The following is a 20944-nucleotide window of genomic DNA, read 5'->3' as shown; positions in this document are numbered from 1 at the left end:
TTGTCATGACGCCTTTACGAGACTTTACTATAATTGCTTCTTTTGACTCGGGGTATAAGTGGGTAACAGTGAGGGTAGAGGTTGATATGTTGTATGAAAAAGCCTTCGGAGCGCCACGGCAGCTCTGGGCTGTACACTCCGTATAGGGAGCTGAGAAAGATTAGAGGAATGTTATTGGCTCAATGACAAGGGCACTAATGTAAAGCGCATATAAACATGTTATTGTTAAGTGCACTATATAAGAACTGGTAATAAGAATAATCATTTTGAAGTCTTATATAGCGCACGTATTTACCAACAAGGTACTCAAGGCACTTAGTATATTACATTTCTACAGAAAGATAGGTTATTGAAGTTATGAATTCTGAGACCCAATTATGTAGCACCTTTATAAGGGTGCAACGGCGCATTCAGCAGCCACAGCCAGGAACACCGGGGCGAACGTCTTCTCTTTTCGTTAAGTGCACTGGGTTCTTTTACGTGCGTTACACAACACACAGGACCAACTGCTTTACATCCCATCTGAAGGACCAGAAAATGGTTAAAAGTGTCTTGCTTAATGTGTCGCTGCTGGGGACTCGAACCCACACTCTGTTGATCAGAAACACCAGAGCTTGAATTATGTGCACTTAACTGCTCGGCCACGACACCAATATTATTATTATTGTGTCTTCTTTGTGTGATTGGAATCTCAGCAATTTTTAGAAGAAGAGGAAAATAACTTGGTAAAGTATGTAACATTGGGGATACCCTCTACCCCCATATCAGGCATGATTGGCATACTCAGTTTGGACCTGTAGATCTGTAATGGAAGGAATCCTTAATGCCATTCAGTTTGGACATGTAGATCTGTAATGGAAGGAATCCTTAATGCCATTCAGTTTGGACATGTAGATCTGTAATGGAAGGAATCCTTAATGCCATTCAGTTTGGACATGTAGATCTGTAATGGAAGGAATCCTTAATGCCATTCAGTTTGGACATGTAGATCTGTAATGGAAGGAATCCTTAATGCCATTCAGTTTGGACATGTAGATCTGTAATGGAAGGAATCCTTAATGCCATTCAGTTTGGACATGTAGATCTGTAATGGAAGGAATCCTTAATGCCATTCAGTTTGGACATGTAGATCTGTAATGGAAGGAATCCTTAATGCCATTCAGTTTGGACATGTAGATCTGTAATGGAAGGAATCCTTAATGCCATTCTTAAGAACCACTTTTGTTTTCCGTTCTGGACAGGTTGTCTGCCCTCCGTACAAACCCAATGCCATCCAGGCCTTTACGCGGGCCCTGAGCGCTCCGATACGCATGATGAAGGACCTGGTGCAGTTGATGCGACTGGAGTTGTTACCCGACTGGACACTGAAGTGGACTCTCCAATGGTGCCTGACCATCCCGCCGAATGACCCTTCCGGACTGGCATCGGCCGGAACTGCAGCTATAGTCATCAAGAACAAGATGCTGATATTTGTGAGTTCTCCTTTAAATTTCAAAATAATAACAAAATTAAGTTCATGATGTACTAGATGTCAGTGGACACTATTGGTAATTACTCAAAAAGAATAAATAAAATAATTATTAGCATTAGACCTTATTAGTGAGAAACAGCTCCCTCTGAAGTGACGTAGTTTTGCGAAAAAGAAGTAGTTTTCCACCCATTTGATTTGGAGACCTCAGAATTAGATTCTGAGGATTCTGAGGTTTTGAAATTGAGCATCTGAAAGCAGACAACTTTGTGTGACATAGGTGTTTTGTCTTTCATTGTTAACTCGCAACTTCGACGACCAATTGAGCTCAAACTTTAACAGGTTTGTTATTAATTTTATGCAAATGTTGAGCTACACCGAGTGAGAAGACTGGTCTTTGACAGTTACCAATAGTGTCCAGTGTCTTTAAAAGGAGGGTCATCATTTGGCTTTTGTCAATATAACGCTTATTTATCAGCCAAATTATCAAGAGAGATACAAAAGTCGCCTGTGAAAGTTTCAGATGCAAATAGTGTCCTATGTTTTGAGAAAGAAAAAAAAAAGTGGTTTTGCAATACCAGAATAAGCCAAAATGCCATATCACCTGCACTGTTTTTGACTTGATTTCTGCTTGATTTTGGTGAGCAGAAAAACTGCTCAGCCACATTGTTTGTTTTAGTAGGTACATTGGACCCAGGGCCATAAAATATTGGTAAACAAATTTCAGCTTTGCAAACATGAGCAGGATACCAGTTACAGATGGTAAACGTGACATGCTGCAGGCCTGATACTTCTTGGAAGCAACAAAGGGGATTGCCTCCATGCTGGTCAATGCCTTGGTCAATGCCTTGGTGCCCTTGAAATGCTCCAGTAGTGACAATTCCTCATGGGGTGCCCTTTACCAAGGAGAAAATGCCTTGGTGCCCTTGCCCTTTAAAAAACGAAGCAACCAGGCCTGGGCCCAATTTCATGGCTCTGCTTACTGCCGAATTCTGCACTTACGATCACCATTCTCCGCTTACGTGTAAACGCCAAATTTCTGCACTAGTCTTAACGTGGAGAGATAACACGCCCAGAAGCCAAAATTCCTGATAACCTGTGAAATACGCTTGCCGTAAGCACGGAACTCCCTACTTCTGCAAGCACTGATTCTTTGCTTACGGTAAGCAGAGCCATGAAATTGCTGTTTTGGTTTGTAACCTAAATCTGGTTGGCATAATATTTTATTTTGCTTATATGCAGCTCTATGAAATAAGGCCAGGGGTGGATATTCGAAAATCCCAACTTCAGATTTGACACCCAAACTGGTTTTTTTCCCGTCTAGATTCAACTGACCCGCATTGGGGTCAACCTACCACCAGGTCAGGACCCTCAGACAGTCATTATTCCAATCATCCACGACATACAGAACAACACCACCACACAAGCAGACCTCCAGATGAAGCGTAAAACTCCGGCCACATCCAGCATAGCGACAGTCAGCAACATGCTCAAAAGATGGAATGAGTTGTGCCAGAACAAAGGTAAGCTTGAAAGTTTGTGAAGCTGCTTATAAATTTAATTTGTAGGGTGTCCTGGCCGAGTGGTTAAGAGCAATGAAATCAATTCTGGTGCTGATTCACCGGAGTGTTGGTTCGGGTCCCGGTCATGACATTTGTGTCCTTGAGCAAGATACTTTACTATAATTGCTTCTCTTCACCCAGTGAGTACACAATGTACCTGCCAGGAAATAGGTTGGTATTGTGTATGAAAAAGCCTTTGGAGCACCACGGCCCAATGCTTCAAAAAGGTTGAAGGAATGTTATTGGCCCAATGGCTAGGGCACTAATGTAAAGCGCATTGAGATGTTATTGTGAATCGCGCTACATGAGAACTATGCCGTGAACCAGTCCTAAGGCTGTGTCGGAAACGGCAACTTCGGCTACAGCTCAACTAGATCAGCGCGCCTGATAGTGTTGAAGAATAGGCAGACGCACGCAATCTAGCCGAAGCTGTAGCCAAAGTCACCGTTTCGGACACGGCCTTTTTCACTTCAGTTGCAATTTTTACTGGTTATCTTCCATTTGGCTTTGCTGAAGGTTTGCAGGGTACCAGTCCCAATGACAGTTGCATTTTGAAGGGAACCAATGACCATCGCAACTTTTTAAAGTTAAAATGGGTTGGATCAGTGTTCTGACTAGCAGTAGATTGACAGTCAAAATTACCGGTACATCAGTTGCATTTTGGCTGGTGGAATATTTTGCAGAGAACCAGTGACAACAATCACACTAAACATGTTGGCTGGTAATCCATTTTCTGATAAGCAGCAGATTTTTAGTTTACCAGTCAAATTAACAGCCGCATTGTGGCTGGTTACCAGTGATCTGCTTAGCAGAAGGCTTACAGAGAACCAGCCCCAATATCGGTTGCATTTTGGCTGGTATACTGTGATCTGCTCAGCAGATTTTGCAGAGAACCAGTGACAATGACACCATAAGCATTGTGGCTCGTAATCTAAGAAATGATCTAGTGATGATTTACAGGGAATCAGTGTTATTTTAGCTGGTAACTTGTTGGATCTGCTAAGCAAATTAGATTACATAGCAGTGCTTAGAAAAGCATCTAAATCTGACAACTCAATTTGTTGTTTCTGTTTTTCAGTTGATTGCACCATATTTGCAGCGATTCGTGACTTGATGGCAAACTTGGTGATACCTCAATAAGCCTGGAATTTCATCTCTGAGAGGGCAAGGCCATTTTCAAAGGCAATCTGCAAAAGGGCACCAAGACCAAGACCAGGGGTAACAGAGGCCATGGCCTGCGCGGCCTCTTTGTTATTCCAGTCCAGAACTGATTAGGAACACTCTTTAAAGTGACACGTTGCCTTGGTTGGACGAGTTGGTCTATAAAAAGCATTTAAAACCGTTTGTTATGAAATGCATATGGTTGGAAAGATGTTTTAAAAGTAGAACATAATTATCCACACAAATATCACTCAAAATTCCACGGTTTTCCTTTTACTTTGGGAACTAACACGGTCGGCCATTTATGGGAGTCATAAATTTGACTCCCATAAATGGCCGACCGTGTTTGTCGACGAGGTAAAAGGAAAACCATGCAATTTCAAGTCATGTTTGTGTAGATCATTGTATTCTACTTTTACAACATCTTTCTACCCATATGCATTTTAAAACAGACAGCTACAGAACGCTTTTCAAAGATAAACTCGACCGATCATAGGCAATGTGTTCCTTTAATTATTCTTGGTGTTCATCACCATCTGCTTGCCGACATTTTCGGATTCCTGTTTTGGGAGAGTTTCTCCAATTTGACCAGACGGATAAATTGGACATCAGTGGATTTTTGTGTGACGTTCTCATCTGCTCAATCTAATTTAGCTTGTGTCGATGGAGGACCTCCTTCAAAAGAGAACGCTGCTTGTACAAGTCCTACAAATCAGTATAAACAGAACAATGAGCCCGGATACCAGTCACAGATGGTGCATTTATTTTGTCTGCTAACAATATTTGGAGTGCTTGGGTATTTGTTATGCTTTGTTAGCAGATCTATGAACTTTGGCACTGGTGTGCTTTTTTATTATTTGTTTATTTGAGATGGTTATTGTAACAGTGTTTCCAGGTGCTGAATAAATCTACAATGTTGCAGTCTGCTGATGAAAGAGCTGTCCCCGTATTGGCGAATACTTCATGGTTAAAACTAAGCAAATTTTATTTCATTAAGGTTGTAAATATGTATGGTGTACATTGACAAGGCATGTATGTTCTACTTTTTTTTTCCAGTCATTGTTAAAAATCCTAATCATGAACAAAAATTGTGGTAAGTCCTCCGCAAACTGAAATATAAATGAGCACTTGCAGGAATTTTAAAGTTCAATGTTTCAACAGTTGCACCTCAGCGGGTAAAATAGTAACAGTGCAAGTGCTGTTTGACGCAAGGTATTTTTTGTTGTAAAATCAGGAATGTAACGTATTCCTGTGAAATCAGAATGTGGGTGTTATGGGATGTTTTCTGCAAGTTAGCCTCCCATCATTTGTGTGAATGGTACATTTTGGATTGCAGGGTTTAGCCAGCGAGACCAGTCAGCTTGTCTTTTCTCCAGGCCGCCAGCTTTTTTCACTAGTCCATATTTCATATTAAAGGCACTGGACACTATTGGTAATTACTATAAATAATTGTAAGCATAAAAACCTACTTGGTATCGAGCATTGGAGAGCCGTTGATAGTATAACACATTGTGAGAAACGGCTCCCTCTGAAGTAATATAGCTTTTGAGAAAGAGCTAGTTTCTCACTCAAAAATAACCCTTTTTAAGGCATCTGAAAGCACACAAATTTGTGTAATAGGGGTGTTTTTTTTTTTCATTATATCCTTGCAACTTCAATAACCAATTGAGTTGGATTTGTTATTTTATGCATGTTATGTTGGGATACACCAAGTGTGAATACCGGTCTTTGACAATTACCAAAGGTGTCCAGTGCCTTTAAATAGGGATGTTTTCAACACTAACTAGATAGTTGAGCCACCTGGAGTCAGGTTTGACTGGTCTTTGGGTGTTTTATCTGGGATTTAGCTAGCTGACCACTGTAAAAGGCAATGGACACTATTGGTAATTACTCAAAATAATTATTAGCATAAAACCTTACTTGGTTACGATATAAAACATTGCCAGAAACAGCTCCCTCTGAAGTGCAGTAGTTTTCAAGAAAGAAGTAATTTTTGACAAACTTGATTTTGAGACCTCAGAATTAGAGTTTGAGGTCTCGAAATCAAGCATCTGAAAGCACATAACTTCATGTGACAAGGGTGTTTTTTTCTTTCATTATTATCTCGCAACTTTGGCGACCAATTGAGCTCAAATTTTCACAGGTTTGTTATTTTTATACATGTTGACATCCAAAAGTGAGAAGACTGGTCTTTGACAATTAATAATAGTGTCCCTGTGTCTTTATAAAGGGAGGAAGCTGGGTTGAGAATTTGCCTTGGCATGGGTGTGTCACTGTGGTATGGTGAAGACTTCCACACCTTGAGAAGCTGGGTTGAGAATTTGCCTTGGCATGGGTGTGTCACTGTGGTATGGTGAAGACTTCCACACCTTGAGAAGCTGGGTTGAGAATTTGCCTTGGCATTGGTGTGTCACTGTGGTATGGTGAAGACTTCCACACCTTGAGAAGCTGGGTTGAGAATTTGCCTTGGCATGGGTGTGTCACTGTGGTATGGTGAAGACTTCCACACCTTGAGAAGCTGGGTTGAGAATTTGCCTTGGCATGGGTGTGTCACTGTGGCATGGTGAAGACTTCCACACCTTGAGAAGCTGGGTTGAGAATTTGCCTTGGCATGGGTGTGTCACTGTGGTATGGTGAAGACTTCCACACCTTGAGAAGCTGGGTTGAGAATTTGCCTTGGCATGGGTGTGTCACTGTGGTATGGTGAAGACTTCCACACCTTGAGAAGCTGGGTTGAGAATTTGCCTTGGCATGGGTGTGTCACTGTGGTATGGTGAAGACTTCCACACCTTGAGAAGCTGGGTTGAGAATTTGCCTTGGCATGGGTGTATCACTGTGGTATGGTGAAGACTTCCACACCTTGAGAAGCTGGGTTGAGAATTTGCCTTGGCATGGGTGTGTCACTGTGGCATGGTGAAGACTTCCACACCTTGAGAAGCTGGGTTGAGAATTTGCCTTGGCATGGGTGTGTCACTGTGGTATGGTGAAGACTTCCACACCTTGAGAAGCTGGGTTGAGAATTTGCCTTGGCATGGGTGTTTCACTGTGGTATGGTGAAGACTTCCACACCTTGAGAAGCTGGGTTGAGAATTTGCCTTGGCATGGGTGTGTCACTGTGGTATGGTGAAGACTTCCACACCTTGAGAAGCTGGGTTGAGAATTTGCCTTGGCATGGGTGTGTCACTGTGGCATGGTGAAGACTTCCACACCTTGAGAAGCTGGGTTGAGAATTTGCCTTGGCATGGGTGTGTCACTGTGGCATGGTGAAGACTTCCACACCTTGAGAAGCTGGGTTGAGAATTTGCCTTGGCATGGGTGTGTCACTGTGGTATGGTGAAGACTTCCACACCTTGAGAAGCTGGGTTGAGAATTTGCCTTGGCATGGGTGTTTCACTGTGGTATGGTGAAGACTTCCACACCTTGAGAAGCTGGGTTGAGAATTTGCCTTGGCATGGGTGTGTCACTGTGGTATGGTGAAGACTTCCACACCTTGAGAAGCTGGGTTGAGAATTTGCCTTGGCATGGGTGTGTCACTGTGGCATGGTGAAGACTTCCACACCTTGAGAAGCTGGGTTGAGAATTTGCCTTGGCATGGGTGTGTCACTGTGGCATGGTGAAGACTTCCACACCTTGAGAAGCTGGGTTGAGAATTTGCCTTGGCATGGGTGTGTCACTGTGGTATGGTGAAGACTTCCACACCTTGAGAAGCTGGGTTGAGAATTTGCCTTGGCATGGGTGTTTCACTGTGATATGGTGAAGACTTCCACACCTTGAGAAGCTGGGTTGAGAATTTGCCTTGGCATGGGTGTGTCACTGTGGTATGGTGAAGACTTCCACACCTTGAGAAGCTGGGTTGAGAATTTGCCTTGGCATGGGTGTGTCACTGTGGCATGGTGAAGACTTCCACACCTTGAGAAGCTGGGTTGAGAATTTGCTTTGGCATGGGTGTGTCACTGTGGCATGGTGAAGACTTCCACACCTTGAGAAAAGGTTTACAAAGGTCAAAAAGGTCTGTAGTGTGGAGTTGATCATACCACTTCATTTGTATAATTGACTTTGGAATGGTAAAAAAGCCTTTATAATAAATAAGATTGCTTTTGTAATGCGACATTTCAATGAAATAAATTATATGTAGCAAGTGTTTTTAGTTCAGTGTGATCAGTGCTTTCTATTGCGTTTATGAAAAATGAGGGGAAACAACTTGACAGAAGACTATATTTCTCTACGAAATCAAATGATATTATTACAAAATTCTTGAAAATAAATAAAAAATACCCATAGCATATTCTCATATTTATACAATTTCAATTTAACAAATAACCAGAAGCAGAGGTCAAATCTTGTTTTGTTTTCTTTATATTTGTTGAATATATTTTACTCTCACATATTTTATGGCTGAATGTGACTTTCTCTACAATATATTATTGCTATTGCCATAAACTACATGAAACTTAAGTTTTTGAAGAAACAAAATTGGCCACATGTAAAACTTAATAATGAAGTTGGAAGATGCGCGAGACTTACACACCATATTATCAAACTTAATATGACCAATGATAAATGCAGCAGAACAAAATTATTTTATTGATAAAGAACTTGTTCCAAATTAGCACAAAGTACAAAAGTTTAACAAGAAATTCAAGCACTTAATAAACAGTTTAATATTTCAGGTATTTTTACAAGTAAAAAGTTTACAAATTATAATAATTTTTTCAATTCATTCATGTGGGTTTACTGATAGAAATAATTGGAAAGAGAAATCTATTATAGGCAATAAGGTGAGGTTGTATGGGGTTTGAGGTGTGGTATCAATGTATATTAGGTTTGTGGTAACACCATGTGTGTCTCTACTTGCTGATTAGATCATGCTCTTTTGAGAACTTGTCTTGCTTTATATTCTACTACCTACTACTTCCGGAATTGCTGAGATTTCTTTACTACTGCGAAGTATATTTTCAAAATTCGGGAGATTTCTCAGTTCTGAAAAGAACCTTTTTTTTTAACTGAACCTAGTCTTGGCTGATACCTTCCGTCCAGGTAGTTGTTAAAAAGGCAGGACAGATCTTTTTAGAACTGAGTCTCCCGAATTCTGAAAATCTACTCAGCGGTAGTAGAGAAGTCTCCCGAATTCTGAAAATCTACTCAGCGGTAGTAGAGAAATCTCCTGAATTCTGAGAAATCTTTTCCTTGGTACAAGGTGAGGTTGTCTGAGGCAGCTGAAATTATTTCTTTTGCAGCTTTTTTGAAGTCACAGGAAGAAAACGTCTTCAAGGATCCTAGATTCTTGCACTTCTGTCTCGGTGTCCGTAAAAAGTACTTCATCTCGGAACAGATCTGGCGTGGATTGATGTCCGTGTCGGGCTGTGCTTGTGTTGTGAGTTGTGCTCACAGGTCTGGCACGGGTTGTGGTCGGTGGGGGTGGGGATTCCAAGTCGTCGATCAAGTCGGAGAGGTGGGTTACATTGCTGTGTGAAATTTGAAAAACAAATTAGAGACTAGAAGTATAAAGACCAGTTTATACTGAAGTATAAAGACCAGTTTATACTTGAAGCAAATGCGAAAGTAAATGCGAATTACTCTACGCTAACAATCTGGTATGTACCGTATTCAAAATGGGACGCATGGAAATTTGCTTTGCTTATTGCAATACGGGTGAAGTATGAACCAAGCACTAAAATATCAGCATTCAATAGAAAACTGAGTGCTTAGCTTGAAGTTCCTACTGTGCAAGCCCTCAATGTCAGTTGTGGTCATGGCGTATCGATATCTTTTGCCTTTGAAGATAAAATGGCAGCGCGCATGTTTTCTGTCATAGCAAACGCACAGAGATAACTATACACAGCATGCCCTGGGTTCTACTTCCAGGAGTATCGCACAAAGCTTCCCACATCTTTGCCTAGGTAAGCCATCCGTTGTTTTTATTTTTTTGCCAAGCGATCGTTATACCACTGAAAATTTATGGTCCCAGCTGTGTTCATTATAGCAGCATTCTGCTGTACTAATAAATGTTACTAGAAGATAGGAGGTTTCGTCGGCTCAGGACTGTAATATCATTAGTGCAGTTTGGATTTAATAAAACAGCTTTTGCTTACTTTGGAACTCCTGCCAAATGGAGTTTATCGATCAATGGGAGACTTTGGGACGCTAGGTGGCAGCAGACTTACCAGGTAAATTTCCATTGTTTATGTAGTTCTGAGCGTGCGCACATGACCGAGAACAATGGATTTTACCTGGTAAGTCTGCTGCCACCAAGCGTCCCAAAAGTCTTTCCCATTGTCTAGCAAAGAGAAACCTTCATTTTCTAAGAACGCATTTTTCATGTAACACCCTTTTGAAAATTCCGGATATAAAATTGCAATTAACGGCCTCTATCACTCAGCTACAGATTTACAAGTTTGTGGATGAGACATTTCAAGAAGTATTTCATTCTAGAGTCATGAATTTGCAAATCTACTCTATGTCCGTCTGTCTTACCTTTTCCTCATCGATGCATCATGTCTTGGCTGTCTTGGGCTCCGTGCAAGAGGTTCCATATGTCTCTGACTGTCTACCCGCCGCGAGCCAGACCCGACGTCTCTCCACCTTGAGGAGGGTGCCGGGGTTACGGTGACCCTCCCTGGGGACAAACTCAAGTTACCCTTGGTCCCCGGAGAGGTCCCTGTGTTGACTCGGCCCGATGCTGCGGTCAGTCTGGGGTCTCGGTGGTGGAATGGTGAGGTGGAACGGTCAACTAACGGTGGGTTGGTGGAGCTCGACGTGGATCGAGAGGAGGAAGTTGAACCTTGGAGGGAAAGATGTTTTTATAAATATTTTCTCTTCAAAATATAGGAGGGGAAATAACCAAACCCACTAAAGTGTTTGTCAATTTACTATAGAAGTAAAACAAAATATATATATATATATATATATAATGAATAGGGAATGTAGATTGTAGAATGTAGATGGCCTTAGCTTTCGATCCAATCCGGACCTTCTTCAGAGGCATAAAACAAGTACAAACAAATACATATCCATTTATAGAAAAAGAGAGGGGGAAAGGGATTAAGGAAAGGATCAAGAAAGAAGCGGGAAAAACAACAGTCAATCAAAGTTTCTATTTCAGAGACAATATTGGTGGCTATGAACCAATAGGAGTAAAGTGGCGAGGACAAAGGATGTTTAGAATGATATATACATATATATAAAAATATATAAAAAATGGGATAGTGTCATAGCTGAGAATGGAAGACTTTGGAACACGAGGTGGCAGCAGACTAACCAAGGCCCACTTTCATAGGCCGAAATTACGGCTTCGGCTTGGCTCTGGCTAGCTTGGCCCCGCCGGTTGTTTTGACAATTCGCGCTTGCTTTGCGTATACGCACTCTGGCTTCAGACGAGAAAACGAAGCCTCAAGCCAAATCTGAAGCCGTGGTTTCAAAAAGGACCATAGAGTTTGCCTAAAGCACAAAAGGTAGCTAAGCACAAAAAAATAATGCTTACATGTACCAGAGGTTACCAGCCAATATACCCATGTTTCTTCCACGACTGGTATTCTGTTCATTTCAATCAGAGTCACAAAGGTTCCATCAGGCCTCCTTTCATTTTTTCTGTACCTTCAAATTTTGTCTCATAGTTTCAATATTTCTTGCCCAGCAGTAACAAATCTGATTTACATTTTATCAAGACAGCATTCCAACCATGGAGAGACTTACCTTGTGTTTTCCGTCTCCCCTGAACGTTGGGATAAAGTGATGCATAACAATCAATATGCTCTCCTCTTTGCCTCTCCCATCCTCCTGTAACTCCTCCGGTTGCCATAGCAACTCTTCTTCCCCCCGAAGGCTCTCCTCTCAAACTTTCAAAGTCCTGTCTGTTTAAGTTTAACTCGTGCAACGAGTTTGTCAACACGGTTTGAGACTGATTAATGAAATTCTCTGGTGGGAAATTTGTGGAAGCGGCGTCGTCACTGTCGTTTTCACTCTCGGAGTGACGTTGCGGCAGTTTCCCGTTGAATAGCCGCGGCTCTTCCCATTCCAGGTCTGTGCCGTTCCTTTGCCAGTGTGTAGCCCTATGGCTTTGATCTCTTTGCCATTCTTGTTCCAGCAGGTGAAGTTTGTGCTGCTCAAGTTGGCTCTGCTTCAACAAAAGCATCTCTTCTTGATCTTTTAGTTTTTGTCGAAGCCACGCTTGCTCTTCCCTCAACTCTTGTTTCTGGCGTTCCAGCTTGGTATGTCGGAGTTGCTGTGCTGATGACAGAGTCTTACGCACCTGTGGCCCGTCACCCAGATACTGACCCCCTGGTGGGTAAACAGTTGCCCCATTTTTTGCGGCCCAAGGAAATCTGTTGCTCATTGGGTGCTCGGCTGGGTGTGGGTTACCCATTTGATGGTTCCAAGAGCCATTTATAAAGTCTGGGGAATTGGTTTTTCTACTGTCATCATCCACTTCTGGTGGGAGGGGTCTAAAATCACCCGATTGTGCCCTGGATTCTTGCGAGTCACTTGGGTAAATGTGGGTACCCCTCGGGGTTAAGTTTAACTGTTCCCCTTGTTGGGTGTTGAGCCTAGGTCTCAGGATATACCCTCTTGGGTGTTCCTTGCTTCCGTAAGAAACTTGCATGGCTGGTTCTCCATGAGAGCTGGGTTGTGGTTGATGGGTGCTTGCTAGAAGTGGGTTGAATTCAACTTCATTAGATTGGGGCAGTTGGGCACTACTTTGGTGGGGTGTGTTCTGGTACCCATTTGAGTGCCTCGGGGTGGCATTGTGATGGGTGGGCTGTTGTGCTTGGTGGGTTGTTTTCTCATTGGGTGTTCCTAGATGGGCATTCCTTAATCGCTTTGCTGAGGTGGGAATAGTGTTGGGTGCTTGTTCCTGCATGGAGTGAGGGGCTGACATCGAGCTATTGTGCTGTTTTAAAAATAAAATATATATTTTAAAAATAAAATTTCAAATTAGCTTTCATTTAAGAAGTACAAAATACATACACAGAAATGGAAAAGACCAATCATTACAATTCTCTTAGAAAACAGCTGAAATGTATCTCGTACCTTGTGAGGCGAGGTCAAAGTTGAAAGGTTAAAAGAAGCCGCAATCTTCTCCTGTTCGGAAGCCAACTGTGACTGGTACTCTGCAAGTAGCTTCTGACACTGTAAGTACTGCTTTTGCGTCAGTGCAGGTTACAAGTTAAGAAAACAAAACAAGCTTGATGCTCGATGAACATACACCTTAAAAAGCTTTGCAGAAACAGACTTGGGCACCTTGCACAACACGGAAGGCACCTCCAAACAATGCTTGTCTACCACTTCTGCCTTTTTGTCAATTCCTTTGTGCACATTTTGATTCCCAAAGTGGTGGACAGGCTGGGCACGTGTAAGTGCGCTGCGCGATGTGCGAGACGGGTCTATATGCACCTTTCATCTATAGGTCGCCCTCGCTGGGGTTTAACAATGGAACGCCATTCTTGCACAACTCTTGTACTCAGCCAATGATGGGTCTTCCTTTGATTTCAGTGAGGGGGGCTGTTTGAATTCGTCAAGCGCAAGGGGTTTATCGATTAAAAGCACGGGACACCTTTGGTAGTTGCCAAAGACCAGTATTCTCACTTGGTGTATCTTAACATACATGTAATGTATGCAGGAAATAACAAACCTGTGAAAAGTTGGACTCAATTGATCGTCGATTTTGCAAGAAAATAATGGGGGAAAAAGCACCCTTGTCGCACAAGTTGTGTGCTTTAAGATGCCTTGAATTCGAGGTCTTGAATTCAAATAAAATATTTTAGTGAGAAATTACTTCTTTCTCAAAAACTTTGTTACTTCAGAGGAAGCCGATTCTCACAATGTTTTATACTATCAACAACTCTCCATTGCTCATTACCAAGTATGTTTTTATGCTAACATTTATTTTGAGGAATTACCAATTAGTGTCCAGTGCCTTTAAAAGCACTAAATGCTTTAGGGTCAGAGGCAGCGACCCCCTTGTTTCAGCCTTGCCTCAAGGTAAACTGCATCCCACTTTAAAAGGAAGATCAAGGCTTAGTCAGTATAGAACAACTTGTGTCAGGCAGCCATTTTGATTTCTCTACACAAATGATACTGTGTTCAAACCATAGAGTTATTTATAAGAACTAGAGGGCGCACTGGCGGTGCTGCATGCACAAATACAACGGGACCACAAGGAGACATGCACGCCGTTTTGTAAGAAGAACTTTATACGCGAGTTAAATGTGGAATACATGTCGTGTGTGTTGATAAACATACGCTTTGCGATGCTGTTTTGTCATTTTAGAAAATGGCCGCACACCAGGCCGCGTATCTAGCCTTGTGCGCCCTCTAGTTCTTATATATAACTCTTATATGGTTCAAACTGAGGCTGGAGGTAAAATAGTCTGGTCCAGGAATAGTCCACGATTGAATCTTCAAAGGATATGCTCTCTTTCTTTGAGGATGGTCACCATCTGGTTCTGAAGTCTCTTGACTTTCTCTTCGTACGTTTGACGCTCGACATTCAGCTGCTGGACGATAACCTCCTTTTCTTCCCCTGCCCTAGAAAACCCAAAATAAGGACAATAATAATTTGTATTAAAGACACTGGACACTATTGGTAATTGTCAAAGACCAGTCTTCTCACTTGGTGCATCTCAACATACATGTATGCATAAAATAACAAACCTGTGAAAGTTTGAGCTCAATTGGTCACCGAAGTTGCGAAATAATTATGAAAGAAAACAACCTTGTTACAAGTTGTGTGCTTTCAGATGCTTGATTTCGAAAATCTAATTATGAGGTCTCGAAATCAAATTTGTGGAAAATTACTTCTTTCCCGAAAACTACGTTACTTCAGAGGAAGCGGTTTCTCACAATGTTTTATATTATCAACAGCTCGCCATTACTCGTTACCAAGTAAGGTTTTATGCTAATAATTACTTTGAGTAATTACCAATAGTGTCCACTGCCTTTAAAACTTTCTTTCTGATGAATGCTGTTTCAGGAAATTGGTTTGATTTGTGTACCCAGCAAACTCCTAGAATGGCACAACATTCCACATGACTTTGATAAAGTATACCACGTCTGACTTTTTGTTTTTGTAAGGATCCAAATTTTAGAGCCCATTAAAATTACAACATTTCCTCCTGTAAGTACTCTCTAGAGTTGTAGATGTTTATGGAGAACTACATCATTTCCTTTTCATATTTTGTTGGATGCTTTTTAGGAGGTCGAAAGTGAAAAGCCCTCGTGGTTAATCTTCAAAAGCATGTTTGAAAAAATTACATGAGGTTTCTGGCCACGTTCAAAAATGTCTGGACTTTTGTCAGTGATCCAGTGGGTACTTCAAGTCCTGATAACCCCTGTATGTTTGCTGGTGGAAAAGGGTTGCTACCTTGTTCCCAGAGCTGGGGGCTGAGGATTTATTCAGATGCTCTTATTCCAATTAAGAACTCACTCCGTGGTAGTGCGGTTAATAACGATCCATTAAAAGATAAAATAGTAGTACTGGCCGATTTTCTACCTTCCGTCCAGGTAGTAGTTAAAATGCAGGACAGTTTTTTTCAGAACTGAGAAGTCTCCCGAATTCCGAAAAATCTAATCCACGGCAGTAAAATTTAAAGCGAGACAGTTCTCTAAATAACCAAGTCTACCTGGCAAGAAGATACACACATTGTGCTACCGCAAACCAAATAAATATTGATACCTCACCATGCAATACCTCAAATCCCATATGGTCTGATTCATTAATTCTTTGGACTTACTTTGCCAGCTCTCTGATGAGGTTGGCAATTCTCTTCTTATCTTCGGGACGGAGATCCTTCAAAGACGGCTTTTCTTTCAACTTTGATGGTTCAGCCTGATATGGAAGATATAATTTATGATATCGACTTATAAAATCAATAGTAATAGTGGCTTCTTACTTATATAGGGCTCCTATCGGTCACTCGGCATTCAGTATTTTCCTGCAAGGTATGTGGGACTACATTTGAATTATGAGACAAACTCTTTTTATAGCACAGTGTACTGTTATGGTTTACAAGGCGCTGTGGCGCAATATGCAGCCAATTAAACCAGGATCACCGCACTTTTGGTTTAGTTTAGAGGAATTGCGAATCCAAAAGCAGAGAAATGCAATTTTGCCTTTCTTCCTTGATTTATTGGAAAGTGTCCAAAGAACTGCTGTGTAAATAAATTGTATCATTTTGTAATAATCTTGGTTGGTGTCAAAGATAATTTATTTCTACAGCGCTTCTCTTCCTTCCAACAGGTTGGTTGTGATATTTTCAACCTATTAATTTCCTTTAAGAGGATCAATTCTACAATTAATGAACACACAGGACAACAAGATCACTCTTGGCTGGATTCGAGCCAGAATATATGCTTTCCCCCTGTTGTAAAACCCCAAATGATCGCAACAAATCACGTACAAAATGAAATGTCGTTTGAGTGAAAGAAACAAGATGGGGAAAGCAATTGGGTAAGGTTCTGAATGTTTGAAGTCAAAGTTACCATGGATGTCAGAGTCTCTTGTTGACGACTCCCAGCTTTCCCATTGTGCTGTCTGACCTGTGAACTTTGACCTCTTGACCTTCCTTCCTGTGCAGCTTTGCCTGGGTTCATTTTCTGCATAGTCTGTCTCTTTTTCCGAATAGGTTGATCGACTCCTAGTGGGAAAATTGCATTAGTTATAATTTGTGTATAACAAACTCATATCACAAATGGACTCATATCACAAATTATTACATCCAAATTATCTTGTATCATGGGGCTTCTACAGAGACATCTTTATCACTGAAGTGAAAAAGTGAAAGCCACGACATACAAGTCACTTGTCCGTCCATGTCTGGAGCCCTGTTCTAGCGTCTGGGATCCCCATACCAAATCCAAAAAAGCATCACTAGAAAGAGTACAACGGAAAGCAGCTCATTTTGTGACCAAGACATTACAAGAGGGACGCAAGCGTCACTGACATACTTAACTACAATACTAACTGGCCAACCCTAGAATATCGTAGGATAGGACCTCCAACAGACTTACGTTCCTGTAGAAAGCAAAAAGAAATATCATAGTATTCCAGAGCGACAAACTACATAAACCCTCAACAAGATCCACACAAAGCTGCTCTAAAAACACATCCTTTATCCCATTTCACACCAAAAAAGACTGAGCATTACTAATTCTATCTCATACCATGCAAAATTCTGGAGTGGAACCTTTTACCAGCATCAACTAAGGAAGCAAAAACCTTAGACAAATTCAAAGCTAGCTTGGCTAAACTAAACATCAAGACCATTCAAACCTGTGCCCGCCCATTCACAAAGTAATTATCTGTACATGTATACAGTATACGCTGTACAGTATACCTGCGTGACTATAACCCTTACGGGTGATTACACAGTAATGAAGCAGAAGCAGAAGCAGAACAAATAAGAAGATCAAAGCTGTAAATTATAAGGTGTTTGAAAAATGTGCATCTTTAAATACCTGGGACAAATGAGCGTCTATCTCTGCCTGAGCTGTTGCTGTGCAAACTGTCTGCAAAAACCAAAAACATTTGTAAGTAAACACAACTAAATGGCAACATCATTTTATTACTTTGGTGAGTAACGTTGAAGACACTAGACACTACTGGTAATTTTTAAATACCAGTCTTCTCACTTTGTTTTGTGTGTTGTACTGATGGCAAACAAAATAATAATAATAAACTAAGGCCCCCCCCAAAAATAAAACAAAAAAACATCCCCGCCCGCATCCCTTTTTGGGGCCGCCTCCTTTTTTTTTTTTACTATTTACCATTTTTTCGATTTTTGTTAAAAAATAAAATAATAATCCATCTTTTCAAAAGGACTGGCAGGCCTAGTCCCGAATCTAACTTGATGCTCTCGAACACTTGGAACCGTCTGTTTCATAAAACAATATTAGTGAATGCCTACCAGCAAAACCTTTTAGTGTTATTCAACCCTGTCAATGTTAGGGTTAACACGGGTCCTCATGCAACCATATTAATAAATAATAATAAACAATGAAAAAAATAGTAATAGTAAATAGTAAGGCCCTCATCCTCCTCTTTTTTGAAAAATCAGGACGATCAACTGGTATTTTTTGTTATTTGGCCCATGGACGTAGAATAATATAATAAAGTATCACTCACTTTCAATTCAAAATCAAAGGTCAAATGTCATCAAAAAGATGTACACCAGTGAACGATTTCCCTTGTATATAGGCATAGCAGAGCAAAAAGTTATAAAAATGCAAAGAATATGTAAGGCCTATCCTTTGCAACTCAAAAATCATCATTTGCTACTCAATTATTAGCATTTACTCTGCACAAAATTTGTATAGTATAGTAAAACTAAAGTGCTGAATGCTGGATGAAATCGTTCCCTGCCGTCAACACACGATTCCCACGATTCAGTGAATTTAATTATAATATATATTCCATTTAATTTTAAAATTATAATTTATAGATATTATGCACATATGACATCATTTCAGTACGGCGCCCCCGCATTGAGGTCAAAAGGAGGTTGTTCATTGGCCAATCTTTGTGCATTTCGATTGTTTCGTCACCGTTTGACCTCAAAGATGGCGGCTGGATGACGTCAATGCATAAGGTCTATTATTATCACAGAAAAAATAGGCAATAATATAATTAAAAATAAATCAACAAACAAATGCAACACTTCTTGAAAATTACGGTTCAGTTCAGGGATGTTGATGAAACGAACCTACCTAGTTTTGTGAGTAGAAGCATGGAGGTAGATGGTAGCCTACAGTAGGAGCATGGTAGATGGTAGGAATCCAAACCCCCCCCCCCCCCCCCCCCCCACCCCAAGAAAAAAAAACCCGGAAGACAAGAGACAAACAAGTAATTTAATACTAATATATCGTAACTGGTCAACCGAAAAACATACACAGTTTTATCGCGTAAGGACGGCTGGTCGGCGGGCTGGGTAAAAACAAACAAGTCTTTGATATAAATAAAGCAAAATAAATTATTTGTTAATTTAGACAGGAGTAACACAAAACAAGCTCGCTGCTAAAGAGTAAAGTATAAAAGAGTACCTACCATCTATGGTCCAGTAGATTTCATACGACTCCTTGTCATTTTCTTCCGCCATTTTGTGGTTTTGTTGAATTTCGGAAATGACCGCCTCCGCAGATGACGCATGCGTGAGTTTGGCTGCCATTAATAAAAAACTTGTTTCTCATCTAAAAAATATTCAGAAACTTTGTTGACGGGGGGGGGGCTACCTGTTGTACTCGCGGTGTGTTTTTTAAGCCTCGCCCGCTTCTGTGACCATTGTTGCTTATGGCCAATCAAACACGAATCGCATCCTATTTGTCAAAAATACAGGTTCAAAAAATTGCTCCACTCCAGAATTATGAATATAGTGACTAAGGCAGGCGTGGCATCCCAGTTGACATGTACGTGACGTGTTCCGTTTATCTCGTGTCTAGCAATGATGTCAAGGCACCTGTATGATTGTGAGCAACCAATATTGTTTACATACAAAAGCATAGAACAAGTATTCCCTTCTATTACTTAGGATGGAAAGCCCCGTTTCTATAAGCCTGCTATTGTAGGGTTGTTCCTGTCTCATTTGATGAAGCGTTAGCTTTGTGGCATACCTCTGCACCTTTTCTAGTTGAGTCTCATGTTTAACACGATAAATATGCCAAACAGGAGAACAATAATATAAAAGAGGTAAAACAATAGACTTGTACAAAGTGAGCAGTGTTTTAGAATTACAGTCGCCCACAACATGACGAATAAAACCCAAAAGTCTATAGGATCTAGCTGTGACAAAATTAACATGCGCTTCCCAGGAGAGATTGTTTTGAACAAGTACACCTAGTAGTTTAAGCTCGGTGACCTCTTGAATAAGCATATTATTTATGGAATATGAAGCCTGGTATGACCAGCGATGCATTCAAGAGATGGAGAGAAACTTGCATTTACCTGGATTCAAAAGGAGTAAATTTCTATTTGACCAGGCACTTATTTTGTCAAGATCTCTCTGGAAGGACAAAGGTATCATTTTCTCCCTGCATTTGTCTATACAAAAAAGTTTCATCAGCATAGTGGCGAGGGGAGTTAGACAGCTGCATATGTAAGTCATTTATATAAATTTTAAAAAGCAAAGGCCCTAAGACAGACCCCTGTGGTACTCCAGATTTGACATTAGACCATACTGATTCAGATCCGTGAAAAACTATACTTTGTTTTCTACCTGTGATGAATTAATTAATCCAGCAAAGTAAGGAGTCGTGGATCCCATAGGAATATCTGAGTCTGTTTACAAGAATATTGTGAGAAATACAATCAAATGCTTTACTATAATCAAGAGATAAACATGCACACTCCACCATATCGAGGCTGGGATGAGTGATGGGACTAGGTTGAAGGTCGGGTGATATGCCAAGAAGAACCCCACCACCTCTTGAGTGACGATCTTTACGGAAGATGGTGTGATTTCCACTGATGGTTCCATCAATGACTGATGAGTCAAGCCATGTCTCAGAAATAGTAATGATATGGATATGGTTTGTCTAAAGCAGGACTTCCAACTCGGACAGTTTGTTCTTGATACTCCTAGCATTCATGAATACACAATTAATACTGGTCTTTAGACGTGACGATTGAAGACATTGGTGAAGGTGGCAATGTATCAATTGATGCATCCCCCGTATTCAACCGATGAGAGGTAGAGGTGATTGGCCAACATTATACAAAATAGTACAGTGCTCTTTCATAATCAGTGCGTGACTCTGTTGTTTGGTC

The 20944-nt window shown here is 40.9% G+C and overlaps 2 protein-coding genes across 3 annotated transcripts in view; one reads left to right on the top strand and one right to left on the bottom strand.

Annotated features, from left to right (window-relative positions):
• Positions 1-4383, top strand: part of LOC117298670 (mediator of RNA polymerase II transcription subunit 14-like) — a 47583-nt gene extending 43200 nt beyond the window's left edge. Inside the window, exons 37-39 of the mRNA XM_033781988.1 lie at positions 1242-1472; positions 2793-2991; positions 4109-4383. Coding sequence (XP_033637879.1) covers positions 1242-1472; positions 2793-2991; positions 4109-4170 — 492 coding nt within the window. The 3' untranslated portion in view covers positions 4171-4383. The remainder of the gene's footprint in view (positions 1-1241; positions 1473-2792; positions 2992-4108) is intronic.
• A 1937-nt stretch (positions 4384-6320) lies between these two features.
• On the bottom strand, positions 6321-19331 carry LOC117298540 (protein hinderin-like). 2 transcript variants are annotated; one of them, XR_004519974.1, is made up of 10 exons: positions 19229-19331; positions 17644-17694; positions 16669-16823; positions 15921-16015; positions 14600-14715; positions 13219-13340; positions 11884-13078; positions 10666-10972; positions 8171-9656; positions 6321-8100 (listed from the first exon to the last, which is right to left on the bottom strand). XR_004519974.1 is itself a non-coding variant. In XM_033781848.1 (9 exons), the coding sequence occupies exons 1-9, from the start codon at positions 19278-19280 to the stop codon at positions 9440-9442; spliced, it is 2310 nt and encodes a 769-aa protein (XP_033637739.1). In that variant the 5' UTR covers positions 19281-19331; the 3' UTR covers positions 6321-9439. The 2 variants fall into 2 exon arrangements, 1 of the variants encoding a protein (XP_033637739.1); XM_033781848.1 differs by having other exon boundaries at positions 6321-9656.
• Positions 19332-20944: the final 1613 nt, after the last annotated feature.

The sequence above is a fragment of the Asterias rubens genome, chromosome 13 (genome assembly GCF_902459465.1).
Source record: "Asterias rubens chromosome 13, eAstRub1.3, whole genome shotgun sequence".
Lineage (NCBI taxonomy): Eukaryota > Metazoa > Echinodermata > Asteroidea > Forcipulatida > Asteriidae > Asterias > Asterias rubens.
The sequence above is the reverse complement of the archived record's forward strand: the minus strand, read 5'-3'. Positions and strand labels throughout refer to the sequence as shown.

Excerpts from the sequence above, each read along its gene's own strand:
- LOC117298540 (XM_033781848.1), bottom strand. The coding sequence starts at position 19,280 with ATGGCGGAAGAAAATGACAAGGAGTCGTATGAAATCTACTGGACCATA. Across the intron at positions 17,695-19,228 it reads AATCTACTGGACCATAGATG|ACAGTTTGCACAGCAACAGC; the intron begins GTAGGTACTCTT and ends TGGTTTTTGCAG. Across the intron at positions 10,973-11,883 it reads GGGGAGACGGAAAACACAAG|GTTCAACTTCCTCCTCTCGA; the intron begins GTAAGTCTCTCC and ends TTTCCCTCCAAG.